The following is a 22,820-nucleotide window of genomic DNA, read 5'->3' as shown; positions in this document are numbered from 1 at the left end:
CTCCTAAGTGACCTGGTGTGTTATGAATGAGCAGTGACATTTGGAATGGAATCTTGGCTGTCTTGAGAGTCAGGGCTCATCAATGGGCTTATGGTATTCAGTGAACCATGCTGTCAACAGGTGTGGTGTCATCCAGCTTTTGTCATCCCATTTAGAAAGCATGGGCCAAGTAGGGCCCGAGGGTTTTAGGAATGGTAAGTGCCCACTGGCGTCCATTAGCTCCTGACAGAAGGGTTGGCCACTGAAGCTTTGAAGCCAGGTAATGACTTCACCTCTCTTGCTACAGAAATCTTCCGTGGCATCAGCTTCTTCCATCTACATGGGAAATTTGCTTATCTGTCCCAAAAAGCTACAACTGGGAAGAAATGAAACATGTGTAAAGCAAAATAAATCCAGATATGATTGTATCTGCTTGTTCTCAATTTGTGGAAAGTATTATTCTGGCTTAAACAAGGCTTCTAAAGTAAATCAGGATAGTTAAAAAAAAAGCATGACATATTGTAGATTTGCTAATACATACAACCAAGTTTTTTAACTATCCTGATTTACTTCAGGAAACATAAGTGCTTAATTGAAAAATATATATTTATTTATTTTATTGGCAAGGCAGATTTACAGAGAGAAGGAGAGACAGAAAAAATCGTCTATCCACTGGTTCACTCCCCAAATGGCTGCATGGCCACAGCTAAGACAATTTGAAACCAGGAGCCTGGAGCCTCTTCCAGGTCTCTCATGTCTTTGGCTCACCTTCCACTGGCTTCCCGGACCATAAACAGGGATCAGAAGTGGAGTAGCCAGACACAAACCAGTGCCTATATGGAATGCCAGACCTGCATGGTGGAGGATTAGCCAGTTGAGCTATTCTGACTTTTATCTTCACTGATGTCCCCTCTTTCTGCTTTATTCAGTTGTGATTTTTTAAAAACTCTTTCTCTGCTATCTTAAATAATTACTTCATACAGGAGTATATGCAAACCTCCAGGAAGGGACTGACAATCGATTCTGTCATTCGGCCTTCCAAAGTGACTTCCCATATATGCCTCATTGGAAGGGAATGAGGAACTCCACACTCCATGTCCTCCCCAGGACTGGAGGTTGCAAAATTTGGTGGTCTGAATTTCTGTTTCCTGGTGACTGAGGAGACTGATGTGTTTACTTATTTGAAAGGCAGAGTTACAAAGATGAGAGAAAGAGGGAAAAAGAGAGACTGAGAGAGATGCTGCAGTTCCTAGTACAATGGTCATGACAGCTGGGTCTGGGCCAAGCTGGAAGCAGGAGCCTAAAACCCTGTCTGGGTCTCCTACACGGGGGCAGCAGTTTTGCCACCATTCCAGGTATATTATCAGGGAGCTAGATTTGAACCGGTACTCATGTTGAGTGACAAAGCCAGTACAAAAGCGCATATTCTGTATGAGACCATGTGTGTAAAGTTTAAAAACAGGTAAATGGGGGAAGATGCTTGACTTAACAGTTAACACACTACTTGAGATGCCCGCATCCCATATTGGAATACCCAGATTTAAGTGCCAGTTCCACTCCCAACCCCAGCTTCCTGCTGTGCACATCCTGGGATGCAGAAGATGATGGGCCAAATACTTGGGTCCCTGTCACCTGCTAGGTGTCGGCATTTGGGGACTGAACCAGCAGATGAAAAGTGTGTGTGTGTTCTGCTTTTCAACTAAATAAATAAAATTTTTAAAATATACAAATGTGATTTTTTAAATTATAACTTACTTTCATTGGAAAGGCAGATTTACAGAAAGAAGGAGGGACAGAAAGATTTTCCATCCACTGGTTCACTCCACAAGTGGCCACAATGGCCAGAGCTGAGCCAATCTGAAGCCAGGAACCAGGAGCTTCCTCCAGGTCTCCCACATGGCCATAGGGTACCAAGGTTTTGGGCAGTCTTTGACTGATTTCCCAGGCCACAAGCAGGGAGCTGAATGGGAAGTGGAGCAGCTGGTACATGAACTGGCACTCATATGGGATCCTGGGATATTCAAGGGGAAGATTTAACCCCTGAGCAATCATGCCCAAGCCCACAAATATGATGTTAAAAGGCAAAGATTATTACCCCTGGGGAAGTGGAAGGGGTAGCAATGAGGAAGGGGCATGAGGGAACTCCAGGAGAGTGTTGCTGTTGTACTTCTCTCTGTAGGTGGTGATTTTGTGGGCTGAAGTTCTGTTAACTCTTTGCATGGCACAGTTAGGATGAGTGAATTTTCATGGACGTGTGTTGTACTTCAGTATGGCATATATAAACACACATTCATAAACATATTTGTGTGTGTAAAATACATACATATTCTTTATAAGGAAATAAAATAAAATATTAACTGAGAAGACAAGTATGTTGGAATAACACTTAAATATATTAATGCTAAGGTACATTTTAATACCTTCCTAAGTTTTATACTTTTCTCAGCCTAAAATTCATCCTATTCTTTATCTTACATATCACCTTGAATGAAGTCCTCGTATTTGATCTTCATGCTAAATCTCAATGGGTCAAGACTAACTCTTCTGGGTCATGAACTAACATTTGACATCAGATTTATTTCAAAAAGTTGTTTCTATTTTGATTGTTGCTGGCCTTAACTTCCCTAGTAAGAATTTTTATGATGTCACAGCTTCCCTGTGTCAGGCAACGCTTGTATTGCTCATACCTTTTCCTGGTGCATTGCCATAGCAACCTCAAGTACTGACAGTGATCCCAAGTGCTCAGTTCAGCTCCTTGAATGCAGAGCTACTCATTAAGTGCTTTTCAAATGAAATAAACTGATGCATGGAGTTGTGAATCAACAGATTGCAGTTAAATTTACTCAAACCAGTACCATCAATGATATTCAAATGCTACATCAACAGAGAGCTTTTCTGCCGCCTTCCAATTTCAGGGTGAAATCTGGTTATTTTGGATAAAATGGGCTGCTTATTAATTTAATACCACTTAGCTGGAGTTTTTAAATTACGTCCATTAAAAGATCATAACCTTTACAAGAGAGCAAAGTGTTACCATACTTAAAATAAATTAAGTAAGATGTTAGCTGATTTAACATACAAAACACCGAAGCTAAGCAAATATCATTTAAATACATGATGATAATGATATCTCCTTAACCCTCTCTTCATGTTTCAAACTGTCCCAAATGACTGCATATATTGTCCCACTGGGCTCTGACAACAAATAAGAGATAGATATTATTACTATGTCTGGATGATACACTTGTGCTAAGTTAAGCACAGCAAGCAAGTGGGTATAACTGTGCTTCAAGTCCTAGGAATTTGCTTCTAGAAGCTATACTTTGTATATCAAGATAATATTTGTACACATTTGTGGCTGAGAAGAGTATTCTCTGGTCATCCAAGCAAGCAGAATACACACACACAGAGAGAGAGACATATTTCAAGGGTTTTAAATATTCTCAAATACAAAAAATAGGTATTTTGTCATAATTCTCTTAATGTTTTATATATTATCTCGCATAATCATTCAATTATAAATAAAGATCCCATATGAAATTAACTGTTCAGAAGGGTTGAGGGACTCCATTGGCCCCTGGTTAAAAGACAGCCTTTGTGAATGATCATTTGAGAAGGAAGATGTAGCGGAAAGGCTTCTAACTGAACTTGGCCCACTCCCTGGGTGATTCCCAACAGCTCTGTCCAGTGGAGAAGTTTTTTTTTTATTATTACGTTGCATTATGTGACACATTTTCATAGGCTCTGGGATTCCCCCAACTCCTCCCTGTGCCCTACCCCCATGATGGATTCCTCCACCTTGTTGCTGTGTTACAATTTAAATTAAGTCAAGAATCTTTCATTGCAAGCGTATACCAAGCATAGAGTCCAGCATCTTATTGTCCAGATAAATTCAACAATTTCTTGGGAAGACCATCTCTGGTCTGAAGGTAGAGCTGGCAGAATATCATTCCGATCAATTAGAAGCCCCAGCACAACATCAACAATTTACAGCATTATGGAATTAATTGACATGGCATTGAGTAACCAATATGTTAAAACAATGCAAGTTCTTATCCACACCCTGTGACTACTTCATTGACACTTCAATTTTTGTTTGTACACACCCGGCTGCTATACACCTTAAAGTGGCTATAGGGTACTATTCAGCTGTCTCGCGTCTGTTTTCATTTTAGTATTTAGCAGTTTATTGTGTTGAAGCATAATTTTGCTGAACTTGGCAGATTTTAGGATAGTCTAAACTGGCTTATAAGTCTAACAAGGCATTTGTCAACAGTTGAGGTGCTAGAACAGTTTTAAGAGGGGTGTGCAGAGAAATCTTCGATACCCTAGTGAGGAGTAACTAATCTTTGTGTCCTACCAAGTAAGGTATATGGGGATCTACGCTGACCGTTTCCTGTTTGGTTCTAAGCTTTCCTTGTATTTCTCTGACTATCTATTCCATTTTGGGGGGGGGGGCCCTCCAGAGCGATCCTGATGGTCATTGCAAGAGAGGGTGGGGATCCAAAGTTGGAACTAAGTAAGGACCAGAAAAAGCTCCTCTCCCTAGTCCCGAAGGAAGTTTATTGTTCTTCTGTTTCTGCAGACCACTCAGGGTTCTTGGCTGTTGCTCCGATGACCTTGGATCCTGCGAGGAAGGATTTGGGCTTCGTCCATCCCATGTGGGAGATCCAAACAGGAGTGGATGACCTCAGAGTTCTCGGCCTCTGAAGGCACTCCAATTCCCCGTGGTCTCCTTGGCAGTTGGGATGTAGTCCTTGATGCCCGTACTGATAGTCCTTGGTGAGGATCTGGGAGTCTCCAGGGTTGGGATACAAGCCTCCTCCTGTCCCCCTGCTCCACTCTGGGGTCCCCCCCTGCTCTGTGCATATGACCTCCTGTTAAGAGGTTGTCAGGACCGCTCTTGATTCCCCCTATATGTCTTTGTAGTTTAACTATTATTTACTGCTGATTCGAGTCTGTTGTCTATGAATTACCTGTTTTTTTTTTTTTTTTTTTTTTTTTTTCTTTAATATTCATTTATTCATTAATTACATTGCATTACATGACTGGGATTCCCCCCCCCCTTCACCCCAAACCCTTCCCCCATCATGAATTCCTTCACCTTGATGCATAACCACAGCTCAAGTTCCGTTGAGATTCCCTAATTAAAAGTTTACACCATACAGAGTCCAGCATCCCACTTGTCCAGTTCAAGTTCAACGGCCTCTTAGGGAGGCCCTCTCAGGTTTGTAGGCAGAGCCAGCAGAGCGTCACCTCAATCAATTAGAAGCTGCAACATATCATCAGCAACAGTCCAGGTATGATGAGGCTGGTGCAGAGTCCACTGATTGACATAGTCCGTCTTAGGGTTTCCCCTTGTCCAGTTTTCCGCTGCAAGCATAAAGCTGAGGTGGTTGATTCATCTACTCCATTTTCCATCTTTTTTTTGATTAATGCTTTGATTCCTCCATTTTGTTCAGGGGAATCCCCCTAAAAAAAAACTTTGAGGCATTCCCAGTCCAGGCTCCTACATGTACTACTAGTAAGCACAGTGCCCGCCACCGTCCATCACTCCGATCAGCTGATGGTTTTAACCCCTGGGTTGGTTCTCTTCTGAGCCCCGACCTCTATTGGAACCAATGAGTATCGCATCTCTCCCCGGCTCTGCCCATCACACTCTCGTCCCTCACCTAAACCAGTGGGAGGAGTGCTGGTCGGGTGTTGCATTCCCTACTAGCACAGGCCATTTCACCTTGGCATTTTGTGTTTTGTACTGTTTTTTTTTTTTTATCGCAACCAAACCCGGCCAGGCCCCCACACAGTTTCAGCACTTGGGCTTGCCAGTGGATGACGTGAACCGACTCAGCCTGGTCTGCCCCAACCCGAGCCAAGTGTATTCCAGTGGGTCACATTCCAAAGCCTCTTCTGGGTTATTTACCTCCATGCTTCTTGCGTTTATTTGTAGAGTCAGTGTCCTGTCAGAGGATCTGTTCAGGTTCCTCCCTCCGACTCCTTCATGGTGTCGGGCTTCACGCATTCCAGCAGGTCCTTCAGCCACCTCCGCTCTTCAATCCATTCTGGTTCCTGTTGTTGAGAGTTTCAGCCCAGCCACGGCTCGTCCATACCCACGCATATCTCATACATGGCTCAGATGGGGTTGAGGCCTAGCCGAGCCCGTCCAACGTCTATCCTGGTCCTCCGGAGCACCAAACTGTGCTGTGGTCTAATCCGGCATGGTGCATCAAAGCCGAATTGATATTTGTGCCAAGGGATTACAACTGAGACCCGACCAGAACTCAGCCTCCCTCCAGTTCCTGTGCCCCTTAGTGGTAGGCTCCACGCAGCCAAGGCCTCCACCACGCTCTCCAACCAGGCCTGTTGCCAGCCAGTGTTAACTATGCCAGAGGTTGCTCTGGTCAGCCCAGAGCGTCCTATAGACTGTCATGCCTCCTGCATAGACTCCACCGGTCCTTTTAAACCATCCAATGGGGTCAGAGTGTCAGGGGATTGGTCCACGTATGCCTTACACATTCTAGCCCCGAGTATGGTTCTTGAATGCCAGTCAGTGTCATAGTAATGCCTTCTGTGACCCCTCTGCTGATCCCTCATCCTATCAGGTAATGGGGCATCCTGCTGTAAAAGCCCGGAATTTTGCCTTTTAAGTGAGCTGATGTTGGCGATCGGCACTATAAAGTGACTAGAGGTTCTTCAGAGGAAGATTAAATGCCTTTGAAAAGCTTAAGGACTAATACATATTCTCAGAGTACTGTGGGTTCAGCACGGAGCGTCTCATGCAGCATATCAGAGAAACCAAATGCCAGAACTTCCTGGCCGGGCGGCCAGCAGGCGAAGCCTGGCGCCAAATGGCGCACAGGCCGCCCGAGAGCCTCGCACCCCATGTACCTGCGCAGGTGGTGGAAAGCTTGGCTGTGTTAGGCTGGAATCGTGGCAGGGACCCTCGCACACGGGCCGCATGGCGGCCCGGGGCCAAGCTGCTTGGGCCCCCGCCTGGATCGTGCTAGCTAGCTCCTCCCCTACTCCAGCCCCTGGCATGGCGGCTCAGAGGCATTCCCAACCCACTTCTCAGGGTCCTGGGACAACCTTCCCGCCCAGAAGGAGGCCATCAGATCAGGACCCCGGCAAATCGGAAAGCTGCCCGAGAGCCTCGCACCCCATGTACCTGCGCAGGTGGTGGAAAGCTTGGCTGTGTTAGGCTGGAATCGTGGCAGGGACCCTCGCACCCGGGCCGCATGGCGGCCCGGGGCCAAGCTGCTTGGGCCCCCGCCTGGATCGTGCTAGCTAGCTCCTCCCCTACTCCAGCCCCTGGCATGGCGGCTCAGAGGCATTCCCAACCCGCTTCTCAGGGTCCTGGGACAACCTTCCCGCCCAGAAGGAGGCCATCAGACCAGGACCCCGGCAAATCGGAAAGCTGCCCGAGAGCCTCGCACCCCATGTACCTGCGCAGGTGGTGGAAAGCTTGGCTGTGTTAGGCTGGAATCGTGGTAGGGACCCTCGCACCCGGGCCGCATGGCGGCCCGGGGCCAAGCTGCTTGGGCCCCCGCCTGGATCGTGCTAGCTAGCTCCTCCCCTACTCCAGCCCCTGGCATGGCGGCTCAGAGGCATTCCCAACCCACTTCTCAGGGTCCTGGGACAACCTTCCCGCCCAGAAGGAGGCCATCAGACCAGGACCCCGGCAAATCGGAAAGCTGCCCGAGAGCCTCGCACCCCATGTACCTGCGCAGGTGGTGGAAAGCTTGGCTGTGTTAGGCTGGAATCGTGGCAGGGACCCTCGCACCCGGGCCGCATGGCGGCCCGGGGCCAAGCTGCTTGGGCCCCCGCCTGGATCGTGCTAGCTAGCTCCTCCCCTACTCCAGCCCCTGGCATGGCGGCTCAGAGGCATTCCCAACCCGCTTCTCAGGGTCCTGGGACAACCTTCCCGCCCAGAAGGAGGCCATCAGACCAGGACCCCGGCAAATCGGAAAGCTGCCCGAGAGCCTCGCACCCCATGTACCTGCGCAGGTGGTGGAAAGCTTGGCTGTGTTAGGCTGGAATCGTGGTAGGGACCCTCGCACCCGGGCCGCATGGCGGCCCGGGGCCAAGCTGCTTGGGCCCCCGCCTGGATCGTGCTAGCTAGCTCCTCCCCTACTCCAGCCCCTGGCATGGCGGCTCAGAGGCATTCCCAACCCGCTTCTCAGGGTCCTGGGACAACCTTCCCGCCCAGAAGGAGGCCATCAGACCAGGACCCCGGCAAATCGGAAAGCTGCCCGAGAGCCTCGCACCCCATGTACCTGCGCAGGTGGTGGAAAGCTTGGCTGTGTTAGGCTGGAATCGTGGCAGGGACCCTCGCACCCGGGCCGCATGGCGGCCCGGGGCCAAGCTGCTTGGGCCCCCGCCTGGATCGTGCTAGCTAGCTCCTCCCCTACTCCAGCCCCTGGCATGGCGGCTCAGAGGCATTCCCAACCCGCTTCTCAGGGTCCTGGGACAACCTTCCCGCCCAGAAGGAGGCCATCAGACCAGGACCCCGGCAAATCGGAAAGCTGCCCGAGAGCCTCGCACCCCATGTACCTGCGCAGGTGGTGGAAAGCTTGGCTGTGTTAGGCTGGAATCGTGGCAGGGACCCTCGCACCCGGGCCGCATGGCGGCCCGGGGCCAAGCTGCTTGGGCCCCCGCCTGGATCGTGCTAGCTAGCTCCTCCCCTACTCCAGCCCCTGGCATGGCGGCTCAGAGGCATTCCCAACCCGCTTCTCAGGGTCCTGGGACAACCTTCCCGCCCAGAAGGAGGCCATCAGACCAGGACCCCGGCAAATCGGAAAGCTGCCCGAGAGCCTCGCACCCCATGTACCTGCGCAGGTGGTGGAAAGCTTGGCTGTGTTAGGCTGGAATCGTGGCAGGGACCCTCGCACCCGGGCCGCATGGCGGCCCGGGGCCAAGCTGCTTGGGCCCCCGCCTGGATCGTGCTAGCTAGCTCCTCCCCTACTCCAGCCCCTGGCATGGCGGCTCAGAGGCATTCCCAACCCGCTTCTCAGGGTCCTGGGACAACCTTCCCGCCCAGAAGGAGGCCATCAGACCAGGACCCCGGCAAATCGGAAAGCTGCCCGAGAGCCTCGCACCCCATGTACCTGCGCAGGTGGTGGAAAGCTTGGCTGTGTTAGGCTGGAATCGTGGCAGGGACCCTCGCACCCGGGCCGCATGGCGGCCCGGGGCCAAGCTGCTTGGGCCCCCGCCTGGATCGTGCTAGCTAGCTCCTCCCCTACTCCAGCCCCTGGCATGGCGGCTCAGAGGCATTCCCAACCCGCTTCTCAGGGTCCTGGGACAACCTTCCCGCCCAGAAGGAGGCCATCAGACCAGGACCCCGGCAAATCGGAAAGCTGCCCGAGAGCCTCGCACCCCATGTACCTGCGCAGGTGGTGGAAAGCTTGGCTGTGTTAGGCTGGAATCGTGGCAGGGACCCTCGCACCCGGGCCGCATGGCGGCCCGGGGCCAAGCTGCTTGGGCCCCCGCCTGGATCGTGCTAGCTAGCTCCTCCCCTACTCCAGCCCCTGGCATGGCGGCTCAGAGGCATTCCCAACCCGCTTCTCAGGGTCCTGGGACAACCTTCCCGCCCAGAAGGAGGCCATCAGACCAGGACCCCGGCAAATCGGAAAGCTGCCCGAGAGCCTCGCACCCCATGTACCTGCGCAGGTGGTGGAAAGCTTGGCTGTGTTAGGCTGGAATCGTGGCAGGGACCCTCGCACCCGGGCCGCATGGCGGCCCGGGGCCAAGCTGCTTGGGCCCCCGCCTGGATCGTGCTAGCTAGCTCCTCCCCTACTCCAGCCCCTGGCATGGCGGCTCAGAGGCATTCCCAACCCGCTTCTCAGGGTCCTGGGACAACCTTCCCGCCCAGAAGGAGGCCATCAGACCAGGACCCCGGCAAATCGGAAAGCTGCCCGAGAGCCTCGCACCCCATGTACCTGCGCAGGTGGTGGAAAGCTTGGCTGTGTTAGGCTGGAATCGTGGCAGGGACCCTCGCACCCGGGCCGCATGGCGGCCCGGGGCCAAGCTGCTTGGGCCCCCGCCTGGATCGTGCTAGCTAGCTCCTCCCCTACTCCAGCCCCTGGCATGGCGGCTCAGAGGCATTCCCAACCCGCTTCTCAGGGTCCTGGGACAACCTTCCCACCCAGAAGGAGGCCATCAGACCAGGACCCCGGCAAATCGGAAAGCTGCCCGAGAGCCTCGCACCCCATGTACCTGCGCAGGTGGTGGAAAGCTTGGCTGTGTTAGGCTGGAATCGTGGCAGGGACCCTCGCACCCGGGCCGCATGGCGGCCCGGGGCCAAGCTGCTTGGGCCCCCGCCTGGATGAATTACCTGTTATGTTTCTGATAGGTTGTACTTTACGTCTTCCTCACACATTCTAAGGAAATGGAAGATTTCTCTGCTCTCCCTCCCCATTACGGAATAACATAGTGTCTTAAACGTATATTAGGTTTTACAATTCTTTGATGTAGATCATAAGCAGTCTGATTCATTTTGTTTGTATGTTCATTGATAACATCACAATATCTTATTGCATTAGATACAGGCTGTTTGAGGTTAAAATAATATTACAATATACAGGTACTATTTTCCAGATTGATATCCTTTCACCTTATATTAAGACAAACATGTGGTATTTAACCTTTTGGGATTGGCTCATTTCCCTTAGCATTGGCTCATTTCCATTAGGCTTCCAGTTGGGCCCATTTGGCCACAAAAAAACTGCATTTTGTTTTTTTTTTAATAGCTGAGTAGTATTCCATGGAGTAAATGAACCATAGCTTTCTTATCCAGTCTCCTATTGATGGACATTTCGGCTGCTTCCAATTTTTGGCAATTATTGATTGTGCTGCTATAAACACAGGGGTGCATGTTGGTTTCTCGTATAGCAGGTGTTCTGGATATATTCCTAGGAGTGCTATTGCTGGGTCATATGGTATGTAAATTTTCAGTTGTTTGAGTGTTCTCCATACTGATTTCCATATAGGCTGTACTAGTCTGCAGTCCCACCAGCAGTGGAGTAGGGTTCCCTTTTCCCCACATCCTCGCCAGCAAGTGTTGTTGGTGGTTTTTTGTATGTGTGCCATCCTTACTGGCGTTAGGTGGTACCACATTGTTGTCTTCATTTGGATTTCCCTTATTGCCAGGGAACTTGAGCATTTTTTCATATGCTTGTTTGCCATTTGGGTTTGTTCCTTTGTGAAACTTCTGCCTATTTCCCGTGCCCATTTCTTGAGTGGTTTGTTTTGGTGTTTTGGTTGTTCTGGAGATCTTTGTATATTCTGGAGATTAGCCCTCTATCAGCTATGTAGTGTGCAAGGATATTCTCCCATTCTGTGGGTTGCTTTTTTACTTTGTTGATTGTTTCCCTTGCTGTACAGAAGCTTCTTAGTTTGATGAAGTCCCATTTGTTTAGTTTGGTCTTGATTGCTAGTGCTTTTGGTGTCCTTTTTAGGAAGTCAGGGCCTATACCTAAATCTTGCAGGGTGTTTCCAACATTTTCTTCCACAATTTGAAGGTTTCTGGGTGTAGGTTTAGGTCTTTTATCCATTTAGATTTGATCTTAGTGTATGGTGAAAGATGTGGGTCAGTGGAGGAGTTTAAGGACGAGAGACATCCAGTCTTAGCTTTGACATTGACTGTGTTCCTCCAGATGCAACCTAACTTTCCAGTCCTTCTTTGGTAAAATAGGCAGGGTCATTGTGACAGTGAATGGAGGGAGATCAGAAAGTGTCTGGCATGTGCAACAGTTTCTTTTCCAGGTTTTATCCAGTACCGAGCCACAATTTCCACCAAGAATCCTTGCTTTTTGTTATTTGTACTTCAGTTTCCAAGAGATTTCCATTGCTATAATTATGGTCCAGTTGAACAGTGCTCACCCTGTGAGCTTCTCAGATTTCAGCCTGCTCCCCTGTGACAGCTGCCTTGCTTCATACATATATAGCTGTGGTCACCATTAGTCCCTCCAGACTGGCTGACACATTTGTGGTAGGCAGCTCGCTCTTCCAGTTTTGAAGGGGTGGGATGAAATATTAGAAACCAGTGAAAAACTTAAAATCTATGTGTGTTTAATAGCTCCTGGAGCAATTGATAGCTGCCTCCATCAGACCATACAGGGGGCTCTGGTTCTTACTGGCCTGGAAAATCATCTAAGGCCAGACTCCATGATACTCCTTGAGCCAAAATGTGTTCACAAGTTGGAACACAAACTTTTTTGGGGTTTTAAAGATTTATTTAAAAGGTAGAGTTGCGGAGAGGGGGGGAAAGAGAGATGTCATCTGCTGGTTGATTTATCAAATGGCCATGATGGTTGCTAGGGAAAGGATAGGCCAAAGTTAGGAGCCAGTAAATCCCAGCCAGGTCTCCCACATGGGTGGCAGAGGCCCAAACACTTGGGCCACCTTCTACTGGTTTTCTAGACAAGTTAGCAGGGAGTTGGATCAGAAGTAGAGTATACAGGACTCAAACTGGTATTTAACAGAAAATGCTAGTGTCATAGGCAGTTGTTTAACCCAGCCCCAGATTTACTCTTGTGAGAATAACAGTTACACAAATTGTTGCTTGTAAATTAAATTGCTTTTAATTCCCACTGATTCTCTTAACACAACTTTCTGGTTGCAAAGCAATGTCAAGGTACTTACAGCTTAAGACCTTCCTGGTTTGTATTCCTCCTCTATATTGAATATGAGGAGGGAGGGGGATTTAATTGACATTACACTCATTCCATCTGCCACATCATTAATGCAAACCTTAAATGACTAGAACTTGCAGCAGGTCCCTGGGGCACTTCACAGCTGCCTACTTTTAATCATTAAGTTCTCTAGGAGATATCTCAATGGATTCCCTACCTGTGGGCTCAAGGCCAAGACATTAAAATTAACTCAGTGACATGATCACTAAACTAAAATATGTCATTATCATCTCATTTTCCCTTTATACTATGTTAATCATATATTTTTCTCCTGAAAAGTAATTTCTCAACTTTAATGGCACTTTACAAACTATAATCAAATCTTGCTCTAATATAGTTACATTTGCTCCATAATTTTATTGAGAATTTCTGGGCATTTGTATTACCTTTTTTGCTGGCTCACATTTCTCCAAAGTCTAAATGTGGTATTTCTTCTAAATGTTTCTTAGTACTACTTAGTGCCTCGATAGGTTATGTTAACAGGGCTTTGATTTTATTGATTTCCATCCATCCACACATTTATTCATGTACTCAGTAAAGAGTATTTTTGTAGAAACATAACCCTAGCCATTGTTAATACTGACAGATATGATTAAGACAATCTTTCCTTTGAAAAGCTGGCAAATTAGTTCCAGACATAGACTAGAAACAAGGGTAGACAGTGATAGCTGCTATAATGAACAGGAAAGAAAGTGTTAAGGAAGAATAGAGAATCTACAAATTCTATCTAGGTGGATTAAAAGAAAATTTCTTGGGAGGGCTGTCATCTGAACAGACTCATACATAAGTAGAATGTGAATAAAAGTGAAGAGGCCACTATGAAAAGTAGATGCAAAATAAGCAGGGAGCATACTTGCATGACTCATGCTAGCCTGGCATGCCCTGGTTATCAGTCTGCCCAGCAAAAACAACTGAAATGCAAAGTGAATCCTAAAAGCACTGCTCAAGAAGATGCCCAGGCAGGGACAGGAATGTAGTGCATTCATATTCAGTAGGGAAAATTTCAAACTGTCCTCTCTTTAAATTTTTCTCTCAGTTTCCCACATGAATGGCCATGCACGGGAGCAGCTCTTGAAGTCTATGCTGTCCCACTTTGTCAAGCCTCCAAAACATCTTCCCACTCTGGTCTAGGCACATATTTTTGTTTCCTATGCCTCTTTTTCTGCTTTTAATTTTTCTTGTACCATCAATTGCTTTTTTCTAGTGGAAATAAATCCAGCTTTGCTTTTCTAGAACTGTTACTCATTTATTACTCTAATCTGCTTTATGAAGATCTTGGAGTCAACTATGCCATTCCAAAGCTAAGGGAAGAAGAGAAGAGCCGAGGACATTCCTATGTTCATAATGTTTACTGCTTACATTAGGAATGAAAATATATGTTTTGTTTACATGGATAGATAGACAATAGGTTTTCAAAGGCATGAAATCAACAAATCATTTGAGGGAAATAGGATGGATTATGAACGATGGAGTGGGAAATGCAGCTGCCAAGGTAGCAGCTAGTATCTGTGCAGCATCTGGTATATGCCAGACAGTGTTTGGTTTTGAAGATCATGCTAGCCAACTTGACAGTCATCCCACAGTGCTGATGAGCCATGAAAGACTGGTCATTAGAAAACAGACATGTTCCGAATGTACTGGAAGATTTTTTAAAGGTTTATTTGTTCATTGGAAAGTCAGATTTACAAAGAGAAGGAGAGACAGAGAGAAAGATCTTCCATCTGTTGATTCACTCCCCAAGTGGCTGCAACAACCGCAGCTGAGCCGATCCAAAGCCAGGAGCCAGGAGCTTCTGCTGGGTCTCCCATGTAGCTGCAGGGCCCCAATGCTTTGAGCTGTCCTCAGTTGCTTTCCCAAGGCCACAAGCAGGGCTCTTCCGTGTGTGTGTGTGTGCGTGTGTGTATCTTGGGCTCCAAGGCCATCGCCTCCTTAGCTTCACAAAATCTCTCAAGCAGATCCAGCAAAATTAAATCCTCCCAGAAGGTGGCCCAAGTCCATCTCCAGTTCATAAAGAACAGCTAGTGGACCTTTCCCTTTTCCCTGGAAAGTGGTAAAAAGGCAGTTGCAAATAGCTGGTGTCATAATTAATATTTCTACTGGTGATGCTTTCAGAAAGGAGAGTGTAGCCTGTATTTTAGGCAAATATCAACTGAATTCATGCCATTTTTCATTATACCTAAGTTAGAATTACAACCTTGCCCAAATCCCTTATCCTCTCTTCCTTATTTTCATCATTCAAATGGAGAAAAAATAGCAGCACTTTATAATTTAACATCCTTCATAGGTACTAGCTTCATTTAGCTAACATGAGATTTCATTTTAATGTCACTTCCAGTTAGCTGAGAATAACACCTTATGTGTATAATTACAGTTTGTAAATGAAGCTCACATCCATTTGACTTGACCCTCAAAAGATCTCCTTAACATAGGTAAGACAGTGTTGCCTCAGTTTTTCTGAAATGCAGGAAGTTACATGACTTGTCCAAGATCACGCAACCTTAAAGTGACAAAGGCAGGATTTGAATTCTAATCTGATAAACCCAAGTCCAACATGTTCTCTTGCTACCTCCAGAGTCTGGATTTCTCGGTCTCACAAAGGCTATAACGTAGGGCAGATCTGCCATAGGTAATAAAATCATTGTCTTCCTTTACTTTGATTCTTGTTGGCTTTTTCAAGTATCTCACCTGTTCTTCGGTGTTTCTAACTTAGCCTAGAAGACTCTGGCTTGTAATAGTGTGTGACCTAGGGGCCAGTGCTGTGACAAAAGTGAGTAAAGCCATTACTGGCAGCACTGGCATTCCATATGGATGCTGGCTTAAGTCTCGGCTTCTCCACTTTTATTCCAGCTCACTGTTAATGGCCTGGGAAAACTGCTGAGCATAACCCTGCACCCTTATGGGAGACCCGGAAGAAGCTCCTGGCTTCTGGCTTCAGACTGGCCCAACTCTGACTGTTGTGGTCATTTGGGGAATAAACCAATGGATGGATCTCTCTCTTCCCCCTCTCTCTGTGTAATTCTAACTTTCAAATTAATAAGTAAATCTCTAAGAAGAAACAAAAAGCAAAAAGATCATGAGTGGTGTGGTTGCGGAAACCCCAAGTCTACCCTTGGCCTTGACTCTTGCTCCTGAATTCTAGGGAGACACTCCATCACAGTCACAACTCTAACCTCGGCTGGGAACATTGGAGAGGATGGAATCCTGAGCTGCACCTTTGAACCTGACATCAGACTTTCTGATATTGTGATACAGTGGCTGAAGGAAGGTGTTACAGGCTTGGTCCACGAGTTCAAAGATGGCAAAGATGACCTTTCAGAACAGGATGAAGTATTCCGAGGCCGAACAGCAGTGTTCACAGATCAAGTGATAGTTGGTAATGCCTCTTTGAGGTTGAGGAATGTGCAACTGGAAGATGCCGGCACCTACAAGTGTTACATCATCACTTCTAAAGGCAAGGGAAATGCTAACCTTGAGTATAAAACTGGAGGTAAGTTAATTTTTGGAAGAAGGGACAGAAAGTACCAAAAGTTATTTGAGACAAAAAAACAGGGGTTGCTAATAAAAAGTATGTTGTGTTCATGAAAGACAACATCAGAATATTAGTGAGTAAACTGGTAGAAGACAAAAATCTGGAGTTTCCTTAGTATTATTGTACTTCTGATGGCTCCTCATATTTGACAAATACACCATGGTTATCTTAGATGTTAACATTAGAGGAAACTGGATGTTGTATATAGATCTATAGAGACTCTGTGTTATCTTTGCAAACTTCTGTGAATCTAAAATTGTTCTAAAATTGTTGATTAAAATGGGGGTAGTAATAGACATCCATAGACCTGTCATGAAGATGGAATGAAGTGACACTGGGAATACAGTGATGGCACAGAATACACCCTCAATCGATGGTGATTTCTTGTCAGATGTAGTTTCCCTAGTCATTTCCCAGGAGTTGTTCCCTGTCTGCTCCAAGCAGACAGAGCTCATCTCCCCTGCTAGATAACAGGCTTATTAAGGCCAAGGCTAAGGTTTTTCTTTTTCCACTCACTCAGAACCAGCCAATCCCTGAACAAAAGAAGATGTTAAATTAATCAGTAGATTGTATCTTGTCATTCTGGCATAATAAAAAGTTCTTAACACTGTCCCACAAGTGTCTCTCTGCTTTGATATGGCAGGAAGCTAATCTTAATTTCAAAATACAGTTATCTCCCCAATTCAAATTATCTCAGAAGAAGACAAATGCCTATTTAAATACCTGAATATCAGGGCTAGTCACTCTCCAGCCAAGTCAACTCCAAGCCCTTCTGATGAAAAGGTCTAAGGAAGGAATTTCTGTGGGTGACAGAAGAATGCTATTTGTTTCTTCCCTTTGCCTTTCCCCCTTCACCCTAAGTTTATCTACCAGGTAGAAAAATATATAAAATCTAGAAGACTGGTTTCTGAGAAAATGCCCAATTTCCCTGAGGAATAAGCTTTGTGTGTGTGTGTGTGTGTGTGTGTGTGTGTGATTCCAAGGACTTTCTTGGAGAAAATGATTCATTATAGTAATACTATACATAGAACTTAAATACTTGTGATACTGTCCAAAGGGTTGTGATATATAGCAACACCATAAGCAAATCATTGTTTGTGTCTAACACAAAAGGTTTTACAAAGGTAGCTCTCTAAAGAGGTATTAAGTCACTTCAATGGTGGAAGCAACTGTGTTTTTAAGATTTAGCAGTTCAAATGTTCTATTGTCTTATTTGACTTTGACATCTGCCCTTTTGGCCTTTTGACCTTGCAGCTTTCAGCATACCAGAGGTAAATGTGGACTATAATGCCAGTTCAGAGAGCTTGCGATGTGAGGCTCCTCGATGGTTCCCCCAGCCCACTGTGGTCTGGGCGTCCCAAATGGACCAGGGAGCAAACTTCTCCAAAGTTTCCAATACTAGCTTTGAGCTGAACTCAGAGAATGTGACCATGAAGGTGGTTTCTGTGCTCTACAATGTCACCATCAACAACACCTACTCCTGTATGATTGAAAATGACATTGCCAAAGCTACAGGGGATATCAAAGTTACAGGTGGGTTCCTCTGTGGTTTGGGTGTGACTTTATTGGGGGATAGAATATAAAATCAAAATTCAATTCTTGTAACAAATATACTATGTATCAGGGCACAAAAACTTCTAGTCCTCATCATTGAGACCTGGATCACAATTCCAGGTGGGATTACCTGAGGGTAAATCTGACAGGAGACGCATTCATGGCACAGGGTCAGCAATGGCAACAGGCTCCATCTTCTGCACCTGTTCACCAACTGGCTTTCTGGAGTGCAGACTTCAGGGCTCAGAGGCTCTGTCTAACTCAGCAGGACTAATTTTGTGTGTTAATGATGAAAGTAATGATTCCTTGACACATTCGGTATAGTCAGTTGATATATTAAATACCAACTGAGTCCCCTGCCACCTCCCAGCTTTGAATCTGATGATAGGTCAAGACTTACTCTGCCATCCTGGAACTGATTTGTAATCCTGCTGATAGCTGCCCAGGTTGAACTGAATGCTACAGACTCAGCTGGTCTCCCAGCTCTCTTATTGAGCACTGACTGAGACAGAGTCCATGTCCTAGCTTCCCTGCAGTGTGTTAGTACATACAAAATTTAAGGTGGAGCTAGCTAGTGGTCAAGAAAATGTGCAGACTGAAATGATGACTTTGAAGATCATTTCTCCTGGGAATAGACTGGATTCAGACTATAGAGAAAAGAGTATGCTAAGAAAGCCACATTCTATGTCAAGGTCAGTGTTAGGCAGAAACTATCCTGCACACTCTAAGTGCCCTGTTATATAAATGCTGAATTTAACTGAATAAAACATATTCCTACCAGCTTATGTTTTTAATTTAAAATTATACAAAAAGGAAACTTAGAGACTAAGAAAATACATGTATAATATATCTAATAAGGAGTCCAATTTTAAAATGAACAAGGGGCATTTTTCCAAAGATAATATACCAGTATATGCCAATGACCAAAGGAGCACATGAAAAGATGCGTCACATCACAAATGATCAGAAAATGCAAATCAGAGCCACAATGGGACATCACTTCACACCCATTAGGACAGCTATTATCAAAAGCAAAACAAAAACAAGAAAATATAAGTGTTCAGGAGGACTTGGAGAAATGCAGAGAACATTTGCACTCGTTGGTGGGATTCTGGAATGATGCAATGGTTACTGAAAACAGTATAGGAGGTTCTCAAAAATTAAAAACTGAGCTACCTTATAAACTAGCAATCCTACTTCTGTATGTATATTCAAAAGAATTAAAAGCACAGTCACACAAAGACAGTTTCACATCCATGTGGATAACAGTACTACTGACTAGACAAAAGCTAGCAGCAACCTCCAAGGGTCCATGAATGCATCAGTGGATAGACAAAAGGTCATATATAATATACAAAATTGTTCAGACTTTTAAAAGGAATGAAATCCTATCACATGCACAACATGAATAAACACTTATTTAGGATATTATGCTAAATGAAACAAGGCAGTCAGGAAAAACAAATACTGGATATGTCTACTAAAATGAGGCATCTAAAGTAGTCAGATTCACAGAAACAGAAACCAAACATATACAGATCTATTGAAGAACAAAATAGTGACTATCCTGGTTAAGATGCTCTCAGGCGCCTGTAACAGAAAACCCATTCAAATGAATTGCTACGGATATTTATGGAAAAGATATTGATATTTCATGGAATCAAAAATATGGATTTCAGAAACAGGTGGAGCCAGGAATTTAAATTTCATTGGGATTGTCTCTCATTTCCATAGTACTCTCTCTTCACTCTTTAAATGTATATGGCAAGATGTGGTTGCTAAAGCTCCTGAATCTAAAAAATCTCTTTCTCTCAAGAGATGGATCCAGCTGACCTCATCCATCAATCCCATTCTGTACTCCCAAAAACAATGTGGGTCATGTGACCATACCTAGACCAATGAGGCAGTCTCTGATAGGTTAGACCAATAGGCAAGGGGAGGGAATGAATCACCAATCTTTTAAACAATAGTTATTGACATCAGTACCTCAGTTTTAAAAAGTCAGTGAAAAGCTCCAAACTATATATCTAATGCCTATTACTGGAAAGGCAATAGCTAATATATGTGTAAATATGTGTATATATACATGTAAATTGAGAACACCTTTATTTCAGTAAGCATTTTCCCCTTACATTCTAATTCTATTGGAATATATATTCCAAGTGTTAGTATTAGGACTAAATATAACTTTTGAAAACTCTAAATTAAGAAAATAATGCCATTCACAAAGTAGGTCTTCACGTATTTTCTAAAAGAAAGCCTCCACCTGCAACTCTGCAGCACCAGCATCCCATATGGGTGTTATGTCCCAACTACTCCATTTTTAAAAAAGATTTATATTTATTTTCATTGGAAAGTCAGATATACAAAGAGGAGAGACAGAGAGGAACACCTTCTATCCATGGATTCACTTCCCAAGTGACCACTGAGTTGATCCAAAGCCAGGAGCCTGGAGCGTCTTCTGGGTCTCCTACGCGGTGCAGGGTCCCAAGGCCCCGGACTATCCTCAACTGCCCTCCCAGGCCATAAGCAGGGAGCTGGAAGGGAAGCGGGGAAGCTGGGACATGAACCAGCATGCAAGGCTATCGCGCCAGGCCCCCAACTGTTCCACTTTTAATACAGCTCCCTGCTTATGGCCTGGGAAAGTAGCAGAGGATAACTGAAGTCCTTGGGCCCCTGCACCCTCATGGGAGGCCTGGAAGAAGTTTCTGGTTCCTGGCTTCAGACCAGCCCAGCTCAGGCTATTGCAGCCATTTGGGAAGTAAATCACTGGACAGAAGACAGATCTGTCTCCTCGCTCACTCTCCTCTCCCCCCCTCTCTCTTTCTGGCTCACTGTAGCTCTCCATTTCAAATAAAAATAAATCTTTTAACTTCATTTCAAAAAAATTTTTTTTGGAAGACAGAGTTATAGAAACCAAGTAGAGATGGAGAGATAATCCAGATGGAGCTGATAATACTGATTGTGATGAATCAGGGGATTGTGTGCATAAGCTAGAGTTCAACTTGGGTGACGAAGGAGAAGAAAAATTATTTTAATAGACTAGAAAACCACCCAGGAGCCAATCGCAGTGTATGCAACATATATCCAATTCAGTTCCTTTTTCCCTTTTCTCTTTAACTAACTCTCCATAACTGTGCATTCTTTGCTCCTCCAAGTCTCCAAGTAATCCATCTTTCAGGGGTAGAACCTGCCCTGGCAGGAGGAAACCTTCCTCAGTGCGGTTCTGGAAACCACTGGGAAGACGGGGCTGCAGCTGCAGTCCACCTACAGTGTTTCATCCCTTGTTAGCTGATTTTTTTTTTTAGTAATTTAAGTGAAGTGATGTCTTGGTCATCCAGTTCTGCCTTATCCTTTTTGTTCTTTTCTTTCTTTTCTTTAATTGGTTCAGAGCTAATCTGGAAAAGATACTAGTTCTTGGATTTCTTTGAACTGCAGAAGTAGGCACTCAAAGCAGTAGGTGGATTGTTACATTTTAACAGACACATTTAGTGGCAACTCTAAATCTAGAAGTGTGACTTGATACAGAATGCTAACTGTGGAGGCAGAATTAGAACTGATCAGATGGGGACAACCGGGATTGCTGTTGCTTTTATTGCTAATACAAACTGAGGGCTGACTGTGTGCCAGCCATTGTTCCAAGTGCTTTGCTTTTTTTTATTATTATTTTAGTTTAAATCTTTAATTCACTTTCATGTGTTTTCCATCTGTTGATTCTGAAAGGGAGAGAGTACATTAACCCATTAATCCTCACTTAAAAACCATGTGAAGTAGGTTATTACTAGTTTAATCCTATTTTATAAAGAATCTGGAGCCAGTACATGCTGAATAAGTTGCCTAAAGTCACACAGTGACAGAACAGAAATGAACTAAATGAGATTGGATTATCTAAGGAACAGTGATGTTCTGACTTCATCTCTCTCTACTTCAGAATGAAGACAATTAATTCTTCCTTCTTACTTTACAGTGGTGTGAGGAAAGCCAATGACAAAGAACTTGGGAAGGTCACTGCCTGGAGGGAAAGTGTGTCTGAGGCCAACACCTGGCCAAGGCTGTTTGTTTAGCATATTCTTCATTTGGTGACCCATAACAACTTCTTTGATAGTGTAATTTTTCATTTGGCTAAGGGCTTACTTAAGTGAACCAAGGAATGAAACTTTCTTTACCGAAAGGGAGAACTCTGTTTTCAAACATGGAGAGAGGGCTACAACAGTGCTTGTGCTGGGAAGTGCCTGGCTCTGCAGACAGGCAAAGATGACACCCTGCTTCTCCTGCATGACCTCGAGTACTTTTCTCCCCCTTCACAGACTCTGAGATCAAAAGGCGGAGTCACCTGCAGCTGCTGAACTCAAAGGCTTCCCTGTGTGTCTCCTCATCCTCCGCCATCAGCTTGGTACTCCTGCCCCTCTCCTGTTACCTGATGCTGACATAACATGTCCCCGCCATACAAAAGTACGCAAAGTCCCTGGTGCCACAGGTGAGATGAGTCACAAATTGTGTGGGTGACTGATTCTGGGCGAGCGTGCGTGCCTAATGAGAGTTAAGTAGCAGCTGCTGAGAGAACCATTTAATGAGGCCAGGGCTCTGACATGATTTCCAGCAGGATTATGAAAAGTAAGCATTTGTTAGCTTAATGAAGCGCAAAGATCTTACTGATAGAGGAAAAAAGAAAAAAAAAGGAAAAAACCTCCACACAATTCAATATTTGTGTAAACTCAAATACCTTTTCATTTACTGAGTCATCAACAAAGGTAAAAATATCTTATTGAGGAGAAATTTAGCTTGAATTACCCCAAATTCCACTGCTACCCATAATGACATAATCATTCACCTAAGTCACCTCTCTCCTGTCCTTCCAGTAGGGTCCCTGTGGGCAGCAGATGGGCAGATGACTCACCAAGGGCACGTCTTGAGATTTTTCTTACTCACTGTATTCCTCTAGTTCCAATTACTGCTAGGACCTCTCCTCCTCCAGCATGTGGAATCCGTGTGTGAGAGAGCTCCTCAAGGCCCTAAAGCCAGCACTCCCTCCATTTTTCAGTGGCTTCCTCGCCAGGTCACTGGCTCACAGC

General features: G+C 45.5%; 1 protein-coding gene across 1 annotated transcript in view; it reads left to right on the top strand.

Annotated features, from left to right (window-relative positions):
* The window catches only part of VTCN1 (V-set domain containing T cell activation inhibitor 1), a 34,874-nt gene extending 12,573 nt beyond the window's left edge, over window positions 1-22,301 (top strand). Inside the window, exons 4-6 of the mRNA XM_058655298.1 lie at window positions 15,805-16,152; window positions 17,449-17,727; window positions 22,056-22,301. Coding sequence (XP_058511281.1) covers window positions 15,805-16,152; window positions 17,449-17,727; window positions 22,056-22,180 — 752 coding nt within the window. The 3' untranslated portion in view covers window positions 22,181-22,301. The remainder of the gene's footprint in view (window positions 1-15,804; window positions 16,153-17,448; window positions 17,728-22,055) is intronic.
* Window positions 22,302-22,820: the final 519 nt, after the last annotated feature.

Source organism: Ochotona princeps, chromosome 2 (assembly GCF_030435755.1).
Source record: "Ochotona princeps isolate mOchPri1 chromosome 2, mOchPri1.hap1, whole genome shotgun sequence".
NCBI lineage: Eukaryota > Metazoa > Chordata > Mammalia > Lagomorpha > Ochotonidae > Ochotona > Ochotona princeps.
The sequence above is the reverse complement of the archived record's forward strand: the minus strand, read 5'-3'. Positions and strand labels throughout refer to the sequence as shown.